The 17,936-nt window shown below is 41.9% G+C and overlaps 1 protein-coding gene across 6 annotated transcripts in view; it reads right to left on the bottom strand.

The window, feature by feature from the left end:
* The window catches only part of sobpa (sine oculis binding protein homolog (Drosophila) a), a 224,241-nt gene that overhangs the window by 135,901 nt on the left and 70,404 nt on the right, over nucleotides 1-17,936 (bottom strand). For all 6 annotated transcript variants that reach the window (XM_072246136.1, XM_072246134.1, XM_072246135.1 and 3 more), the window contains one exon: nucleotides 6,985-7,136. In XM_072246136.1, coding sequence (XP_072102237.1) covers nucleotides 6,985-7,136 — 152 coding nt within the window. The remainder of the gene's footprint in view (nucleotides 1-6,984; nucleotides 7,137-17,936) is intronic.

Genomic DNA, 17,936 nt, shown 5'->3' with positions numbered 1-17,936 from the left:
ATTGAGAACAAGAGATGAAGAGTCCTTCAACGAGAGTCCATAGGTTGTGGGATCAGTTCAGTGAGTGAAGATAAGTGAAGCTATCCTCTCTGTTTCAAAAGGCTGATGGTTGAGGGATAGTAGCTGTTCTTGAACCCGGTGGTGCAAGTCCTGAGGCTCTTGTATCTTCTGCCTGATGGTAGCAGCTAGAACAGAGCATGGCCTGGGTGATGAGGATCTTTGATAATGGGTCCTGCTTTTCTATGGCAATGTTTCTTGGAACATATTGATTAATTTTGAGTGGATAATGGTATTAAACACCAAGCTGTAATCAATGAAGAACATTCTGATGTGTGCATCTTCACTGCCCAGATGTTCAAGAGTTGAGTGAAAAGCCAATGAAATGGCATTTGCCGTTGACCTGCTGTGACAGTAGAAAAACTGGAATGATTCCAAGGTGCTTCTCAGGCAGGAGTTGATATGTTTCATCACCAATCTCTCAAAGCACTTCATCACAGTGGATGGAAGTGCTACTGAATGATAGTTACTGATACAGCTTACCACATTATGGCTAGGCACGAGTACAATTGAAGCACATTGAAAAGGTGGATACCTCACACTGCCAAAGTGAGAGGTTAAGGATATCAGTGAACACTCCAGCCAGTTGATCAACACAGGTCTTTAGCACTCGGCCAGGTACGCCATCTGAGCCAAATGCTTTCCTTGGGTTCACCCTCATGAAGGATACTTTCATGTCAGCCTCAGAGGCTGTGGGAGTTTGTGAAAGTGCCTCCACGTTTTGATGGTCAAAACGGGTATAAAGGGCATTGAGCTCATCTGGGAATGAAGTCTTATTGTCATCTAGGTCACTTGTTTTCACTTTGTACGAAGTGGTATCATTCAAGCTCTGCCACAGTTGTCGAGCATCCTTCAGCAATTCAATTTGGTCCAGAATTGTCACTTCGCATGTGAAATTGCACATGGACTCTTGTATTTAATTTGGTCACCAGACCTGAACGCCACTGATCTGCCCCTCAGCAGATCAGGGCTTCTGGCCGGCAGAATGATTTTGTGGGGACCCACTCGTCTATGACTATTTTTATAAAGTCTGTGACAACCATGGTATATTTGTTACAATCCCCTGAACAGTCCTTGAACACAGCTCTGTCCACTGACTTGAAACAATCCCATAGCCGCTCCTCTACCTCCCACGACCACCTCTTTGTTGTCCTCATCTCTGGAACCTTGCTCTTTAGCTCTGCCTGCAAGCTGGTAGGAGGACAGTCAGATGATCAGATTTCCGAAAATGCAGTCTAGGCATTCCCAATTGTAGTATAACAACGGTCGAGTACGTTGGGACCACGGGTGCTGCAGGTAATACGCTGTTGATAATTGGGCAAAGATTTCTTCGAGCAGGCCTGATTGTAGTTTCCGACAATATACAACAGGAGTTGCGGTAGGCTGCTTCTGATGGCTGCAATCAATACATGGAGAGCCTGCTTAATGTCAGCTTTTGACAGTATGCGTACTGCAGTCAGGATCATGGAATGGCAAATAGAATAGTCCTCAGTCTTGTTCTCCAGCAAACTGTACAATTGCTAACAAGATGCTGGGCAGAGGAAGTTTCATGCTTGGCTTGGAGTCCTCCACTCCTCCCTCTTTCAGCCGTGCTGATGTACCTTTGTACACTTAAAGCATGCCTGAGAGTCAAGCCCACCAGAAGATTATGATGTTGCTAGTTCATTAAGATGGTTCAAAAGTATGTTACTTAAAGGAAAATTACAGGCTGCAGATTGCAGTGAGGGTAGTTCAAAATAAATATACTTAGAAGTCTTGTAAGCTGCCCGCAACATGTCAACATGGTTCATCAGCCACGTCTTGCAAAAACCATTGGTTCAGTGTTGTAGATAAACTACCTATTTCACCTGTACCTGCATTGAAAGACACTGAGGAAGCAAAAAGCAAGTGTGGAATCAGATATTGTAAAGTTGCAATTACTCGTGTATTATTTGGCCAATGTACCCAGTTAAATCTTGCCTTTCTTCTATTTTCCCCCCACATCTTGCAGCAATTGACCAGAAATTGAATACCTTGCACACTCAATGTCAAGATGGTGCCAGCGTATAATACTCCCTTGGTTGACACTTTTCAGTAACACACAAAAATGTCTATTTTACTTCTCTTACGTATGTTTTTCATCTTAAGTGTGTTTCTGGGACTGTTAGCGCCTGTGCTTTATAGTTTAGAGATCAACTGAGTGACCAAGAGCTTTGCTGTCTCCAAGATGATTCTGGGAAGCGAGCGCATACCCGGACGGCCTTGGTGAGAAGAAACTTAGAGGTGAGACACAAGTCAATGTTCAAGTCCATTTCGCCAATTAAAGTGTCAAGGAAAATTAAGACATCGAAGCAAGTGCGGAAGGCAAGCGAGAGTTCAGTGCCGACTGCTTGGCTTGTCTGTGAGCAGCCTACCGCTGTGTGGCTCGCTGTGGCAGGTGGGTAGGCCTCTGCCCCATGAGGTGTCTTTCTCTTTCAATGAATATCGGAGGATATTTTGTGGCTCTGCGTTTGGACGACTGTGTTTATGTACTGTGGACTTTTTCAGACTTACGGTTTTTATATTCTGTGTTTTTTCGCCTACTCCTTTCCGTTTTGTTATGCAAGGGGAGGGGTTTGGAGGTTGATGTTCTTGTTGCGTTCTGTTAGTTTTTTTGTGTGAGGGAGGGGTCGATGTTCTTGCTGTGTTTTGTGTGGAGGAGGGGGTTTGGGAGTTGATGATTGGGAAGCCGTACTTTTAGTGCGGGGGGGGCGGGTGGGAGTTTGATGCTTCTCACTGAATGACTTCCATGCTCTTTCTCTGTTTTGTGACTGCCTGGAGAAGGCAAATCTCCGAGTTGACAATAAATGAACCTTTGAACCTTTAATAGAGCACAGAAACAGGTCCTTAGGCACTACTCATTCATGCCAACTGTGTAGCTCAGATGTGCCAGATTAAGTTAGCTTTATACATCCAAACTTCTACAAGTACAGCAAGCCAAAGGTTTATGGAACAAAGCCAGCTCCAAACACTTCAGCCCAATTGTATGAGCAATGCTCTATCACTGTACTTAGGGAGTACTACACACTTCACACTTGCATGTATCGTCTTTCACGGGATTTTCAAAGATTTCCAAGACAGATGCACAACACTTCAAGGTAAATTTCTGATAAGGACAGCCTCTCTCCATCAGAAAGGAGAGAGTTATCTGGTGTTATTATATCAGTGTTCACGGGAATTTGTTGTGTGCATACTTCAATGGGGGTGGCACGGTAGCGTAATGGTTAGCACAACGCTTTACAGTGCCAGTGACCCAGGTTCAATTCCCGCTGCGGTCCTTGTGACCGCATGAGTTTCCTCTGGGTGCTCCGGTTTCCTCCCACAGTCCAACGATATTCCAGTAGGTAGGTTAATTGGTCATTGTCCTGTGATTAGGATAGGGTTAAATTGGGGCCCGCTGGGTGGTGTGTGCTGTATCTCAATAAATAAATAAATAAATGCTATAGCAACTTCTTACATTACATTTGAAAAGGTATTCTGCTGGTTGACAAACTTTAAAATCCGTACATCTCACACTTTCAGTTTGCGCGTTACAATACCTCACCGTAATTAGAACCGAGAACGCTATAAACACTCAGCAGGTCAGGCAACATTGGTGGAAAGCGAAACAGTCTGTGTGCCAGGTCCAAGAGCTTCTGTTAAATCTGGTAAAGGTAGAAAGTTCATTGGTTTTCAGTTGCAGGCAAAGTGGGGAAAGGAAAGGAAAGGAAGAATAAAGGGAATGTTTCTGATAGGGTGAGACCAAATGGGCTAATGTCGATTCCAGAAGCAGATTATACTTTTCTGACTGCGTTGTGTTGCTTATAGCAGAGCTGTGGTCATGCCCTACAGGTTAGACGACACTAATTTCTCTTTGCCAGTCCTATTGAGAATATTGGTCCACAGATTCTGCTTGGCCAGCAGAGTTTCCTGCACCTTATTTTTTTATTTTAGATCATCTGCAGATCATTGTTGAATTTCCTTTTACAAAGCATGACATTAGGGTACCTTGTGGGCATTTTATCTCATTTTGAGACAGCTGCAGATGGAAGTGAATGCTTCTCGTGCTGGTTGCTTCTGGACACCTGCTTAGTGTGCTTTGAATGTCAGCCCAGGAAAAAAAAACTGAAAAATCATACTTTTCATCCAACCTTCAGCTGAGCTGAGAAGTTTACAGCACTGAAGGACCCCATGAAGCTCATTGTTCCTGCTCCACTCGATGAAAAATCAAAGTACTGCAAGCCGGTTCCCCTTACCCTTCCTTCACCGCTCTAGAAACAACCAAAAGCAGTGTTAACATTCAGATGCACTGAAATGCACGCCATTCAGAAAATCAAAAGTGATGTGTTGCTGTGGATAGCTGCCGCGAAGATGAACTTGCAGCTTTTGCTGTACAGCCTGGACCAGGTGGCACACAACTCTGTTTGAATGCAAATATCATCAGCCAGTTTAAAACAGACATTTCACAGTGCTGGAAAGAAATGTGTCAGATTATTCGTTGCGCCCATCAACTCAGGTCTTGTGCACGGGAACACTAAATTAGCAGAAACAGGCCACGCGGGGCGCCACGGCAGCGCAGCGGCCAGCTCGACGTTATTACAGGCTGGGGCTTCGGAGTTTGGATTTCAATTCCGACACTTTGGTACCTCCTTCCCACGAGCGCGTGGGTTTCCTCCGGGTGCTGCAGTTTCTTCCTTTCCCACGTTCCAAAGATGCACCGGTTAGTAGGTTAATTGGTAATCACGAATTGTCCTGTGATTAGGCTTGCTGGGTGGTGCCCTCGTTAGGCCAGAAGGGCCTGTTCCACACCGCATCTCTAAATAAAATAAAACCTGCTCAGATGTTCAATGCAATCATGGCTGACCTGCTCCAGGCCTCAACCTTCTTCTGTGCTCCCTGATTTTACACAGCTCTGCTTTGGTGGGGGCCTGGGAAATTTCTTACAATTTACATATCTACAGTCCTGATTTATTCTTTATATACAGTACACTGACCCTGGAGTACAGGAACACAGAGATCCCTTTGTACATCATTTGCCAATCTATTACATTTTAAGAACACTTCTGCTTTTTGTGTTAAAATCTATCCATACAATACCTCTGCCATTATTTTCTTACTCTCTCAGTCCATGTTACCTTGGATTCTCTTTGCATTCTCTTCACAACCCTATCTAGTTTTATACTAAGAGCAAACATAACTTGCAATATTATCACTGAAGTATCTAGCTCAAGAGAGGCGGCATTTCAGGAGAATAAGCCAATTTTACTTCAAAATTTTCTAAATACACAATAATTTTCATAGCTAGATTGCACAATGTGATATGATAAATTATCGAGAGCAAACTACCAGACAGAACTATTACACTGCCGACAGCAGCCATTGGAAGCATTACTTCACTAACATCGCCCATTCATCAAGTGTCAATCTACCCCAAGAAAAATATTCACATGCGGAAATGATAACAGGCAGCCTCAATGATTTCTCATTCATGACTCTTACATTCTTTGAAACAATGTACAAACCATTATAAAACCAAGATACAAGCAGCATGTACTGAAGAAAATAGACATTCATATCATCATGTTGTGTTGTAATTTAAAAGGAAATAATAGAATAAATTTTCCATTCAGTGATTAGATATCAACACAGGGAAGACCAAAGGATTCATACTTCACACCTCCACTACAGGCACTGATAAGAGTGGCTGAGTATGTGAACAAAATCTGTAACCACAATCAACCTGAAGCTGCACTCTCATCTCATTCAACACCTGCAGCTTAAAGTTGAATCAAAAGTAGTTCAAGACTAGAACAACTTGACGTTTAGAAGACAAAACCTTGATTTCATGATTTTGTTCTGACAGAATCTGAGCTCCTTGATCCAACACAGACCAGTTGACGACCATGAAGTCTCCCAAATAAATATTAGCAAGGACTAATGCAAGAATCTCTCATTTATATTCATTATTACTTCACTATTTTCCTGAAGTTCTGTTAACGTTACATCTACAGGCTGTTTACACAAGCTACAAGAAATTAAAGCAAACTTAAACCAACACCTCCACAGCAAATCAAAGTAATTGTAGAGTTCACTTCTCTCTTTATACAAGGCCGATTCTTTCGAGGAAGGCATCAGTATTTCCTTCAACGCTTATCAAAGAAGCGTGAAAGACAGATTCATTCCTTGAACTTAACAGCTCAGCAAGCAAGATAGTTGGGAATGATGACAAGATCAAAATCAATGCTCTGGTGCTCATTAGACCCTAACGTTTGCATTCACAAATTTAAAACTTATTTGAGCACAGAGTATCCTTCACAGCTTGAAGAAAACCAAATGTTTACAGGTTAATAACATTAATTGCCAAATTCTGATGCTGAATAAGGATATGATAGTAGAATCAAACAACATGGCTTGACTTGCAATTAAGTGAGGTTTTGAACAGCTTCCTCATTCAGCTACTCTAGGAAGTGCATGATTAAATGGAAGGACATTATGTTAAGATCCCACAACTTGTTAACACCACAGATTTCTCTCTCTCTGCTAGATCCAAGTTATATCGACTGGGAAGTGTTAATATTGAGAGCGGCGAGGATGTTGACTGAAAAAGTGATCCCTCCACATTAGCCTTTCCATATGTATTTACATCAAGACTGGAGGAGGAGTTGACTTTGTGGGCAAGCATCATTAATGCAGGGTAGGAACAGTTGGGGGAGGAGAAAGAACAGCAAAAGAAAAGCAAAACCTAAAACAATGTATGTGAGAGTTCAATTGTAGAATTACAGCTGCAGTCCTCAAAGGATAAATTGTGGTCATGATGGATGTATTTCCTGGCCCCATTAAAATCAGATTTGCATTGGTGAACATAAAAACCACATGACGCGAATGGGTGCTGTCAGTGGAACCAACCTGCTCAGATTTATGGTTTCTTACCTTATTACGTTTGAAATAAGCCCGCCTGCAAGCTGCAAAGCACTTCTCACTGCAGAAACTTTTAACCTCACTCCCCATGCTCAGGGAATAACGCTTAATTCCCAGCTTCTGGCACCAGGCACAGACTATCTGCACATTTATCATTTCGTCATCTGCAACACAAAACAAGATTAAAAACGTGAGAAACAGCACCTCTGGTATTTTATAGGTGAATCAAGTTGAATGTAACACAATTCATTCTATACCAGTAGAAGCACATAGCACACATTCAGACAGAAAAGTTAGGAAACAATTTTGCCATGGGCGGAACATCCGCAGTACAGCTTTTGGGTGTATGTTACTTGGATCGAAGGCTGTGCTGTTCACCCCAGCTCAATTTTCCAAAGATATTCCAGTGTGGATGGATGAGCACAGTTCTAAAATATGCTCAGTGAATTGAAATTTGCAAGCTTTTACTTTAAAGAATAAAAGAGAACGCCCTCACTGGCTGTACATAGATCTTTAAAATCTACAGTGTGGGGAAAATTAATTATCACATCGTCTTTGTATGCAATATTCTCGTAGGATGAAATTTAACACTGCACTTCCAGTGAACTGACAAACTATCCGATGGTAAAGTTTAATTGAATGAAGACTTACTGCAAAATGGTTTTTCACTGTTGTAAGGCAGGTTAGTGAATTGTTATCGTCTCTTATTAAACCAAAGGCTATTTACTTCTGAGGAACTTGAAGTACCAGATCAAGAAATTTATCCAAAGACATGTGATGAGAAGAGAGGCCAATTCAATCAAGTCAGCACTTCATTGGCCCCTTGAAAGGTGGAGAAAGCGCGGGAGATCAAACACAACTTGGTGCCGTACTGTAGAAGCAGAAAAAAGGACCCTGAGCCACACGTGGTAGAGAAGATGGTCAAGGTCAAAGATGGAGAACCTTCATAGCTGCCCTAAATGCCACTGGTGTAATGGGCAGAAGATGATGATAATGACTTTGAGACACTTGTGCACATAAGGTAGGATTACAAAAAAAATCCATTATCGTAGACAAATTAAATGTAGGAAATGGCACCTTTCGGAGGACATCACTTACAAAATGAAGAAATTAGCCTCCACTTATCTTCCATTACAAAACTTGTTGTACTTCTAAAGTACCTGCACAGGTGTCTGAAAAAAGAAGATTGGTCCTGATGTTAAGATGGCGTCAGGGAAATGTTCTCCCCTTGTGTAAGCTGACATTTAAAATGCACTTGGACAAGTATTTGAATCGCTTAGTCATGGCAAGTTATGAACCAAGTATTGGCTAGTGGGATTAATATAAACTGTACTTCATGTTCAGCATGAACAACCAAAAGGCTCATTTCTGCATAATGCGACTCGATGATGATGATGATCTTGGCGCTCCTTCCTTCTATCCTAACGGCATGATTATCTTGGCAATTCTTCCTCCCAGCCTCTTCATCACCCTTATTCCTCATGGACTACAAAGCATCAGTCCTTGACCCGTGAAGAATCCTAGGCACAATAGTTAAACTCTACTTGGGTAGTGGATGGGAGAATGGAGAGAACTAATGACAAGGATGTACCAAAAAACAAAAGGTTCTGGAAAATGGTAGCAGATCAAGGTTGTATTTATGGAAAGAGAAACAACTGTCTCAGATTGAAGACCATTTGTCAGGACTAGGAAAGAAGAAATTTGCAGTGAAGGCAGCAAGAGGGGTGGAAAGAACACGGGGAAGTCTATGTAAAACCGGTAAAAGGGAGCAGTTAAAAGGTGATTATTTTTCATTGTCACATCATTGTGAACAGCAGGGATGTGAGACATGCCTGGCAGTTCAGGAAATACTAATGGAATCTCTGGCAGCACCACACAATCAAGCCACCCTTTGAACCGAAAGGGGTTCAGTTCATAACCTAACAAGAAACGTTACTGCTTAGACAAAATTCCACATTTGCTCTGCTGTTTAAGAAACTGACTACGCTTGACTTTCAGTCTTGCTGGAGGGCTAGTTCATTCTGTGCTCATATTCTTGGTCTACATTCTTATTCCAATGTAAACAATCTGCATTAAAATTAAACCCAACTTTGAGGAACAACAGGTCCCTATCACTCCAACTAAATTAAAGCTATTTTAGAGCAGAGAAATGGACCCTGGGATTTACAAGGAGTGAAGGTGAAAATTGCTGAAGACTGGAGGGATGCAGAGCACAATAGGACATCATGAACAATTTGCAGTTCCCTTTCTTACTTGGCAGTAGGTCAAGAAAACAACAGCCTGGTCGGGGGACAGAAATGCTAACATTGAGAAGCATCATCCACAACTAGGTGGTCATCTTACCTCAGAAGAATTATAGAAGGAGAGAGGCCCAGGGTGAGGAGGGGGTCTGGTCCCTGACTGGAAACCGGGGAGGTTGTAGGCTTTTAAAGGGACTAGGCACAAGCACGTCAGCTGAAAAGGGAGCTGAGATCTCTCTTCTCTTTCTCAGATAAACCTTCCCATCAACTGAAATACTGACAAGTAGAGAGCAACTTAGAATCCAACTCCCAAATGCACTGCACTTTACCCAATTTAAATGCTAATTAAATGTCCCATCTCCTCATGGTGGAACACTTGGATGGCCCAACATGTTTTATGAAAAAGGGGAGTGGGGCATCTACAGCATGCATCACAAAGACCTTCAGCCTATTAACCATAGAACACATAAGTGCTGTGCTTCAATGAAAGACCGATTGTCACTTCAGTCTTCCACGTCACAGATCAGACAGTCTACCTTCCCCTTCATCAACTCTATAAAACAACCTTCTTGGCTTCTGGCATTAAGACTTTTCTATTCTATATAGCACAGTAATGCAGAATAAAGATGAGACGACTGACTTCCAATTCAACAGGAGGACTGTAAAATAATACCCCCGAATTACAAACCTGCTTTAAGAACCCAAGTGAGCACCCCGCCAAAATTTGGGCAGAAGCATCAGCCTCACTGTTTTCTTACCATCTTTTTAAGGACTTCTAACATCCATTCAAGAATTCCTACACACTGACAAGTGAACAAGAAAGATTAATACTTGCATATAAACAAAAAAAAAGGGACAGGACTAAATGGAGCTAAGAAAAGTAATTTGCTAGCTCTAGAAACTGAGAATATGCTCAGAGGAACTAGCGATAAACTAAAAACATTTTCACTGCATTTGTATTGTACTACTTCCCATTAAAATATTTGATTAACAAATGCAATTGTTCCCATAACATTTTTTTCATCTACTGTAAGATGAGAAAGCCATCAAGAAAGCTTGTGAATGAACTGCAATCATGTAAGGAATGGCTATACCCAACATATGTAATATCACTTGCTCAGAAAAACAATTCCTTCTTTTAGTAAAATATCTGCTTAACAGTATTTCATTTGCCTTACCCAGGTGGTTATAATTAAGATTGTGTCATAGTAGAAGCACTGTATAACAAAGCATATTCCCTCACCAGTGAATAGACCACAGGCCTGCTATTAAAAATAAAAGAAATTGCCATTTTGACTGTGGGGATTAAAAATAGGTTTTCCTAAATTCCAGTAACCTTCATATTTTTCTAATTCCATGGCTAGGTTTCTTTATTCATGAAGTTTGAGGATATTAAACAAACAGAACACCTCATTAACCAAGTTTCTCTACATTGTCCCAATACTGACGAACTGAAAACCCCATCCCAAATGCAGAAATAAGACTTGTTTTTTCAAAGACTGACAATTCTGGAAATGCAAAATGATGGAAGTCTACTCTTTCACTGCTGAATCAAAAAATGCATGTTCAGGTCTCACATTTTCTTCTCAGTATATTGAAACGATTTGGACTGAGCCCCTGAGAAGGTGATGGTGAGCTGTCCTTGAGAACTGCTACTGTTCTGAAGGTGTTTTATACCCACAATGACGTACGTCTTAAGCACAAAACATTAGACACACAGTACTTAAGCAGAAGATCCAGGCTGACATACTAACTCGGGCAGCAGTGGTATAGCCAGTAGAACTGCTACATCACAGCTCCAGTGGCCTGGGCTCAAAGCAGACGTTGGGTGCTTTCTGTGTGGAGGTTATATGTTCTCCCTGTGATGCCACAGATTATCCCAAGTGCTCTCTCTGGGCTTCTCCCACATCCACAAGATGTGCATATTGGTAGGTTACTTGGCCACAGTAAATTGCCCCTAGAGTGCAGAAATGTCTTTGGTGGTGGGGGGGGTGGGGGAAGAGGAGTTGATTAGATTCTGGGGAGAATATTTCACAGCAAGATATAATGGAGGGGAATGGGATTACTCTGCTACTAAGTATAATCCTAATAAACTGAGCAGCTTCCTTTGTCAAAAGGAAGCACAGAAGAAATGGGGAAGGTTGCATTGTCTTTAGAGTCAGAGAACACTACAACACAGACAGGCCATTTGGCCCATCTAGTCCATGCCGAACAATTAATCTGCCTACTCCCACTGACCTGCACCTGGATCATAGCCCTCCATACCCCTACCATTAACGCACTTATCCAAACTTCTCCTAAATGTTGAAATTGATTCTGCATCCACCACTTATGCTGGCAGCTCGTACCACACTCACCACCCTCTGAGTGAAGATGTTCCCCTTAAAAATTTCACCATGAGCTCTAGTTCTATGTTCACCCAACCTCAGTGGAAAAAGCCTGCTTTCATTTACCCCATCTGTACCCCGCATAATTTTGAGATCTATCAAATCTCGCCTTAATATTCTATGTTCGAGGGAATAAAGTTTTAACCTGTTCAACCTTTCCTTATAACTCAGGTTTTCCAGTCCTGGCAACATCCTTGTAAATTTTCTCTGTACTTTTTCAATCGTATATATATCTTTTTTGTACGTAGGTGACAAAAACTGGACACAATACTCCAAACTTGGCCTAACCAATGTCCTGTACAATTTCAACATAACATCCCATCTCCTGTACTCAATACGTTGATTTGTAAAACCAATGTGCCAAAAGCTTTCTTTACTACATGTGACACCACTTTCAAGGAATTATGGATCTGTATTCTCAAATCCCTCTGTTCTCAATGCCCTACCACTTACCATGCAAGACCTCCCCAGGTTGGTCTTCTCAAAGTGCAACACCTCACACTTCTCTGCATTAAATTCCATCTGCCATGTTTCAGCCCATTTCACAAGCTGGTCCAGAACCCACTGGAAGCTTTGATAATTTTCCTTGTTGTCCACTACACCCACTATTTTGGTGTCATCTGCAAATTCACTGATCCAGTTTACCACATTATCATCCAGATCATTGATACAGATGACAAACAGCAAAGAACACAGCACTGATCCCTGTGGCATACCATTAGTCAGGCAACTATCTACAGTCACTCTTTGGCTTCTCCCGCAAAGCCAATATTTAATCCAATTTACTAACACATCTTCAATGCCAAGTGACTGAATCTTCTTGACCAAGTTTTTGACCAGCCTCCCTTGCGGAACTTGTCAAAAGCTTTGCTAATGTCCATGTAGACAACATCCACTGCCATGCCTTCATCAACTTTCCTGATAACTTTCTCGGAAAACTTAAGATTGTTTAGACGTGACTTACCACACACAAAGCCATTATGACTATCTCTAATCATTCCCTGTCGATCCAAATACTTACTTATCAAGCACCTCAGAATACCCTCCAATATCTTTCCCACCAATGATGTCAGGCTCATCAGCCGATTATTTCCTGGCTTATTGTTAGAGCCTTTCTTAAACAATGGAAGAACCTTAGCTATCCTCCAATCTGGCATCTCACCCGTGGCTAAGAATGTTTTAAATATCTCTGCCAGGGCCCCTGCAATTTCTGCATTAACCTCCCCCAGAGTCCGAGGGACACATTGTCAGGCCCTGGAGATATATCCACCCTAATTTACCTCAAGACAGCAAGTACCTCCTCCTCTGTAATCTGTATAGGGTCCATGACCTCACTGCTACATTGCATTACATTTGTAGACTCTGTGTCCGTCTCCCGAGTAACTACAGATGCAATAAATCCATTGACAGCCTCCCCCATCTCATTCGGCTCCACACGTAGATTACCATTCTGATCTTCCAGAGGACCAATTTTGTCCCTTGTTATCCATTTGCTCTAATACAGCTGTTAGAAACCCTTAGATCTGCTCGCATCTTTTAAACTCTCTCCCTCCAAGCAATCCGGTGTCTCCTCATGACTGTGGCATGCAAAGGTGGATACGGCCCACTCCATCAAGGGTAAAGCCCTCCCCACCATTGAACACATATACACGCAGCATTTTCAGGGGAAAGTGGCATACATCATCAGGGAACCCACCACCACCCAGGTCATGCTTTCTTCTCGCTGCTGCCATCAGAAGGTACAGGAACCTCAGGACTCATAGCTCCAGATTCAGAAAGAGTTATTACCACGCAGCCATCAGGCTCTTGAACCAGAGGGGATAACCTACCTCATCTTTACTTGCCACATCATTGAAACTTTCCTACAACTAATGGACCCACCTCCTAGACTCATCTCATGTTCTCAGTATTTATTGCTTACTTAGTTCTCGGTATTTATTGCTTGCTTGCTTGGTTATTTATTTATTTATTTTTCATTTTGTATTTGCACAGTTTGTTGTCTTTTGCACACTGGTTGGTACTGCCTTTCACTGATTCTATAATGGTTATCAGATTTATTGAGTAGGTCTGCAAGAAAATGAATCACAGGGTTGTTTGTGGTGACGTATGTACTTCGATAATAAACTTACTTTGAACTTTGAAGATGAAGATAAAGGGGGGAATTTGTACTTACAGTCAGAGCAAGTGTCGGAAGTACTAAATGAGCACTTAGTGTCAGTGGTCACCAAGGAGGAGGATTTGGAGGATGATGTAGGCAGAGTAGGGCATGCTGATGTGCTGGGACATCTTGACACAGAGGAGGAGTGCTGGGTCTTCTGAAAAGCATCGAAGTGGACAAGTCCCCAGGCTTGACAACAGAGACAGTATCTCAAAATACCAAAAGTAGTAAGGAGATTGAAGGCTTTAACAAAGATCTTTGTGCACTTACTACCAACAGGCAAGGGCCCAGAGGACTGGAGAGTAGAAATATTGTGCCTTTGCTCAAGAAAGGAAATAGGGTTAATCCAGGCCAGTGAGCCTCACTGTAGTGGTAGGGAGGTTATTGGAGAAGATATTGAGGGATAGGATTGAATGGTATAGCCTGCGTAGAGACAGTCAGAATGGCTTTCTGCGAGGCAGGTCATCCCTTACAAACTTGATTGTATTTCTTTAGGAGGTGGCAAAGGAGTTTGATGAGGGTGAGGCAGTGGACATCATCAACACAACTATAGTACGGTCATTTGATAAGGTCCCTCATAGTAGGTTGATTCAGAAGACAAAGGTGAGAGGAATCCAGGTGAAAAAGTTTGGATTTAGAGCTGTCCTGCAGCTGGGTGGATTCACAAGTTTACAGATGACACCAACATTAGTGGAGTTGTGAACAGTGTAAAGGGCTGTGAAAGAGTACAGCAGGTTACACTGTAGATCAATTACAGGTATGGGCAAATAAATAGAAGATGGGAGTTTTACCCATTGAAGCATGAAGTGTTCCATTTGATCTTTGGGAGGTCAAATGAAAGAAGAAAGTATACATTTACTGATATACCCTTTTATAGCATTGAGGAACAGAAGGATCTTAGCGTCCAGGTCCATAATTCACTGAAAGTGACTATGCACATGGATAAGATAGTAAACAGGGTGTACGGTATGTTTGACTTCATTGCTGGGCTGTTGAGTACATGAGAAAAAGGCTATGAAGACCAAATCACTAGGTATATTTAAAACAGAGGTGATAAGTTCTTGATTAGTATGGGTCTTGATGTTTACAGGGTGTAGGCAGGAGAACAGGGTTGAGAGGGAACATAAATCAGCCATGATCAAATGGTGGAGCAGACTCAATGGGGCAAATAGCCTAAATCTGCTCTCATGTCTGATGGTCCTCCCCTCTACTATAGTTAATGAAACTCTTACATGAATTCCTCTGTTTCCTATATGTCCATCTGTTCTCAACCACCCCACCTTATCTTCTACCCCACTCGTCTCTTCATCTTGCATTTCATCCCTTTCCATTTCTGCCCCACCAACAGGATCCTACCACCAGTCCCCACCCTGGTTCCTGCTTTTCACAGAGACAACCTTCTCCAGGACTACATCGTCCCCTCATTCTTTCCCAAGTACATTTCACTGAGATTTTAAGAGGTGCAATACTTGTCCTGACACCTTCTCCCTCCTTACCATTTAGTGACTGATCAGCTCTTCCAGTTGAGGCACCTCCTCCCCTTGTCTACTTAATGCAATGTGCTTGATGTGGCCTCCTATGAACTAGTGAGACCAAGCATAGACAAGGCAAACATTTTGCAGAGTACCTGCACTGTCTAAAATGACCACCTTGAGCTTCTGGTTGCAAGTCATTTCTGCAAATGACTTGTTTGTCATCATCTTCTCCAGTGCCAGGGTGTGGTCAAATGCAAACTGGAAAGACAACTCATATTTAGCTTGGGTATTCCATTTCCAGGAACTCCACACTCCCCGAGTTGCTTTACACTTCTACCACCCCACGAGAGATTATTCACCCCTTGTTCACCTCCCTAGGTTCATCACCACCCAGACATAGTTCCATCTACTCATCAACCCTCCCTTATCGGGTCCCACCTATCACCCATCAGCCTCTGTCTCGCTGTTCCAATTCCCCTCTAAATACCAGCAATCCCTCTCCATACCAGGGGTCCACGGACCCCTGGGTTAATGGTAGAGGTCCATGGCATAAAAAAGGTTGGGGACCCCTGCTCTACACTCTTAGTCCTGATGCACTGTCGAAGGTGCAACCCCTTTGCCTCCACAGATGCTGCATGACAAACAGTTCTTTGAGAGTAGGTTTTTTGCTCGAACATGCCAAACTAATTTTTCTCTTACTGGTTTCAGAGTTGTGTGCTCTCCTTTATAATTAGAATGATATCTACCCTCTATTTTACCAGTGGCCCATAAAATTATAGGTCCTAGATCCAAATCTACACAATTAGTGAAGCTACTATATTCTTTCTAGCTTCCCCTTTTTACAAATATCCATCAAGTCATTGTTTCACCTTCCAAACTTCACAGGAAAAACTCTGTACAAAAAACTTTGTACTATTTTGTTTTTATACTCCGTGCACGTACATTCAAAGGACTGCAACTCCCATTCCAATAACGAGAAATGGGCATTAAATAGTGGCCCTGTCAGTACTTCCCACGAAATAGGAATGGAAAAAAAAAGCTCGATTAAAACAATTCACTTAAATGGTTGCTACCTAACATTATTTTATGATGTTAACTGAAACATTCATAAATTTGTCATGATCATTCTTTCGAGAAACCCATAATTACATCAGAGAGTGGCAGAAACTCTGTGGAATACAGAGTTGGCCAGAAAGCACATACGATCTGTGACAAAACATTGACAACCCTTGGTGCGTGGGAAGATGTGACAGCCCAACACGACTTACTTCCACTCTACCATCTTGTACATGTGTTCCTGAGGCATTATTCCTCAAAGGCAGCCACCAGCAGTTGTCTGGGTTTCAGCTGTAATTACCACTCATTATGGCTGAACACAAGTCCCACAGCCACCCAACCTCCAAACATAACTCACTGGATAATAGGTGAGATGCTCCAATAATTCATTGTGTTGCTTTTCGAATGAAATAATACTAAATAAATTACACACTATGTTGTGTATTTTGCTGCTTCCTTAACTGTCAAGAAAGCACAAACAGTGAATCAAGGAGAAGAAAAATATTTCCACCAATGTTTTGCATCATTGTCTGACACACTAGTAAAAATTATTCCAGCCAGGTAGCTGTCAATGTGATTGTCCTCGACATGTATTGATGATGTAGACTACATTTCAGCTGCAGGGTTGATCACAATAAAACAAGGGTTTATTGGAAGAAAGAAAATGAAACAAAACTACATACTTATAGAACTGGTAATTATACCAAACAGTTTCTGTGTGCATTTCAGAAATGAATTGAATAAACATTGGGAGGCAAACAACACACCAGGAATCTGCAAAAGGGTTACAGCAGTGTAATATAAACTACATCTGGCCTGCTCTTGTATGGAACTCCACCATTTATACCAAATTCCCATCCTCTACACTTGGACATGTGAAGACGATTCAGACAACCGTACTAGCACAATAGCAGTATAACACTCAATTCTAAACACAACAGATTCAGCACACTCTGGAAATCCAGAGCCACACATACACACACACTCAATTCACTTTTTGTTTTTAAATGTCCTCCTGGCGTATACATCATCATTTCTGCCTTTTTAATTTAAGGTACTTCAATAATTGAAATTTCTCATGTTTTCTTCACGTGGCAGAGATAAGGACTAAAAGGGAACTGGAAAATTTAGATAATGGAACACTTGCTATGCAATGTAAGGTAAACAGTAGTTTATAAAGGTTGCAGCCAGTACATTAAGCGGAGTTTATCTGTCAGATGTTAACTGCTCTATAATGCACTCACAGCTCTCCTGCTTCTCCATTAAACATAATTCTTCCTGCATTAAAAATCACAGCAAAGGAAGAACTCCAAGATGGATCTCATCTGACCTGCAATATAATGAACAAGACAGCAAGTAATTTGTCCATCTGCTCAGTCACTCTGCCACTGGCATGTCCCACCAATTTTTCATTCTTGCAAGGTTATGGTTTCTGAATATTTACCATCAGCACTGCAATGGTTCAAGTGATGTCACAGTAGCATGGCAATTCCTTCCCAAGATGGTGTCAAGCTCCAACCACCGTTGAGTCACGGTTCAGATTTTGGTTTTTTTTTTAACTTTTGTTTTAAGATTTGTAATGATAACTTTGGGAACAGAGGGGGGAATTAGGGACCAGGTAAGGGTTTACAGATTAGGGACAGAGACA

The sequence above is a fragment of the Mobula birostris genome, chromosome 2 (assembly GCF_030028105.1).
Source record: "Mobula birostris isolate sMobBir1 chromosome 2, sMobBir1.hap1, whole genome shotgun sequence".
NCBI classification, from domain to species: domain Eukaryota; kingdom Metazoa; phylum Chordata; class Chondrichthyes; order Myliobatiformes; family Myliobatidae; genus Mobula; species Mobula birostris.
This window is presented reverse-complemented; position numbering and strand designations above follow the sequence as displayed.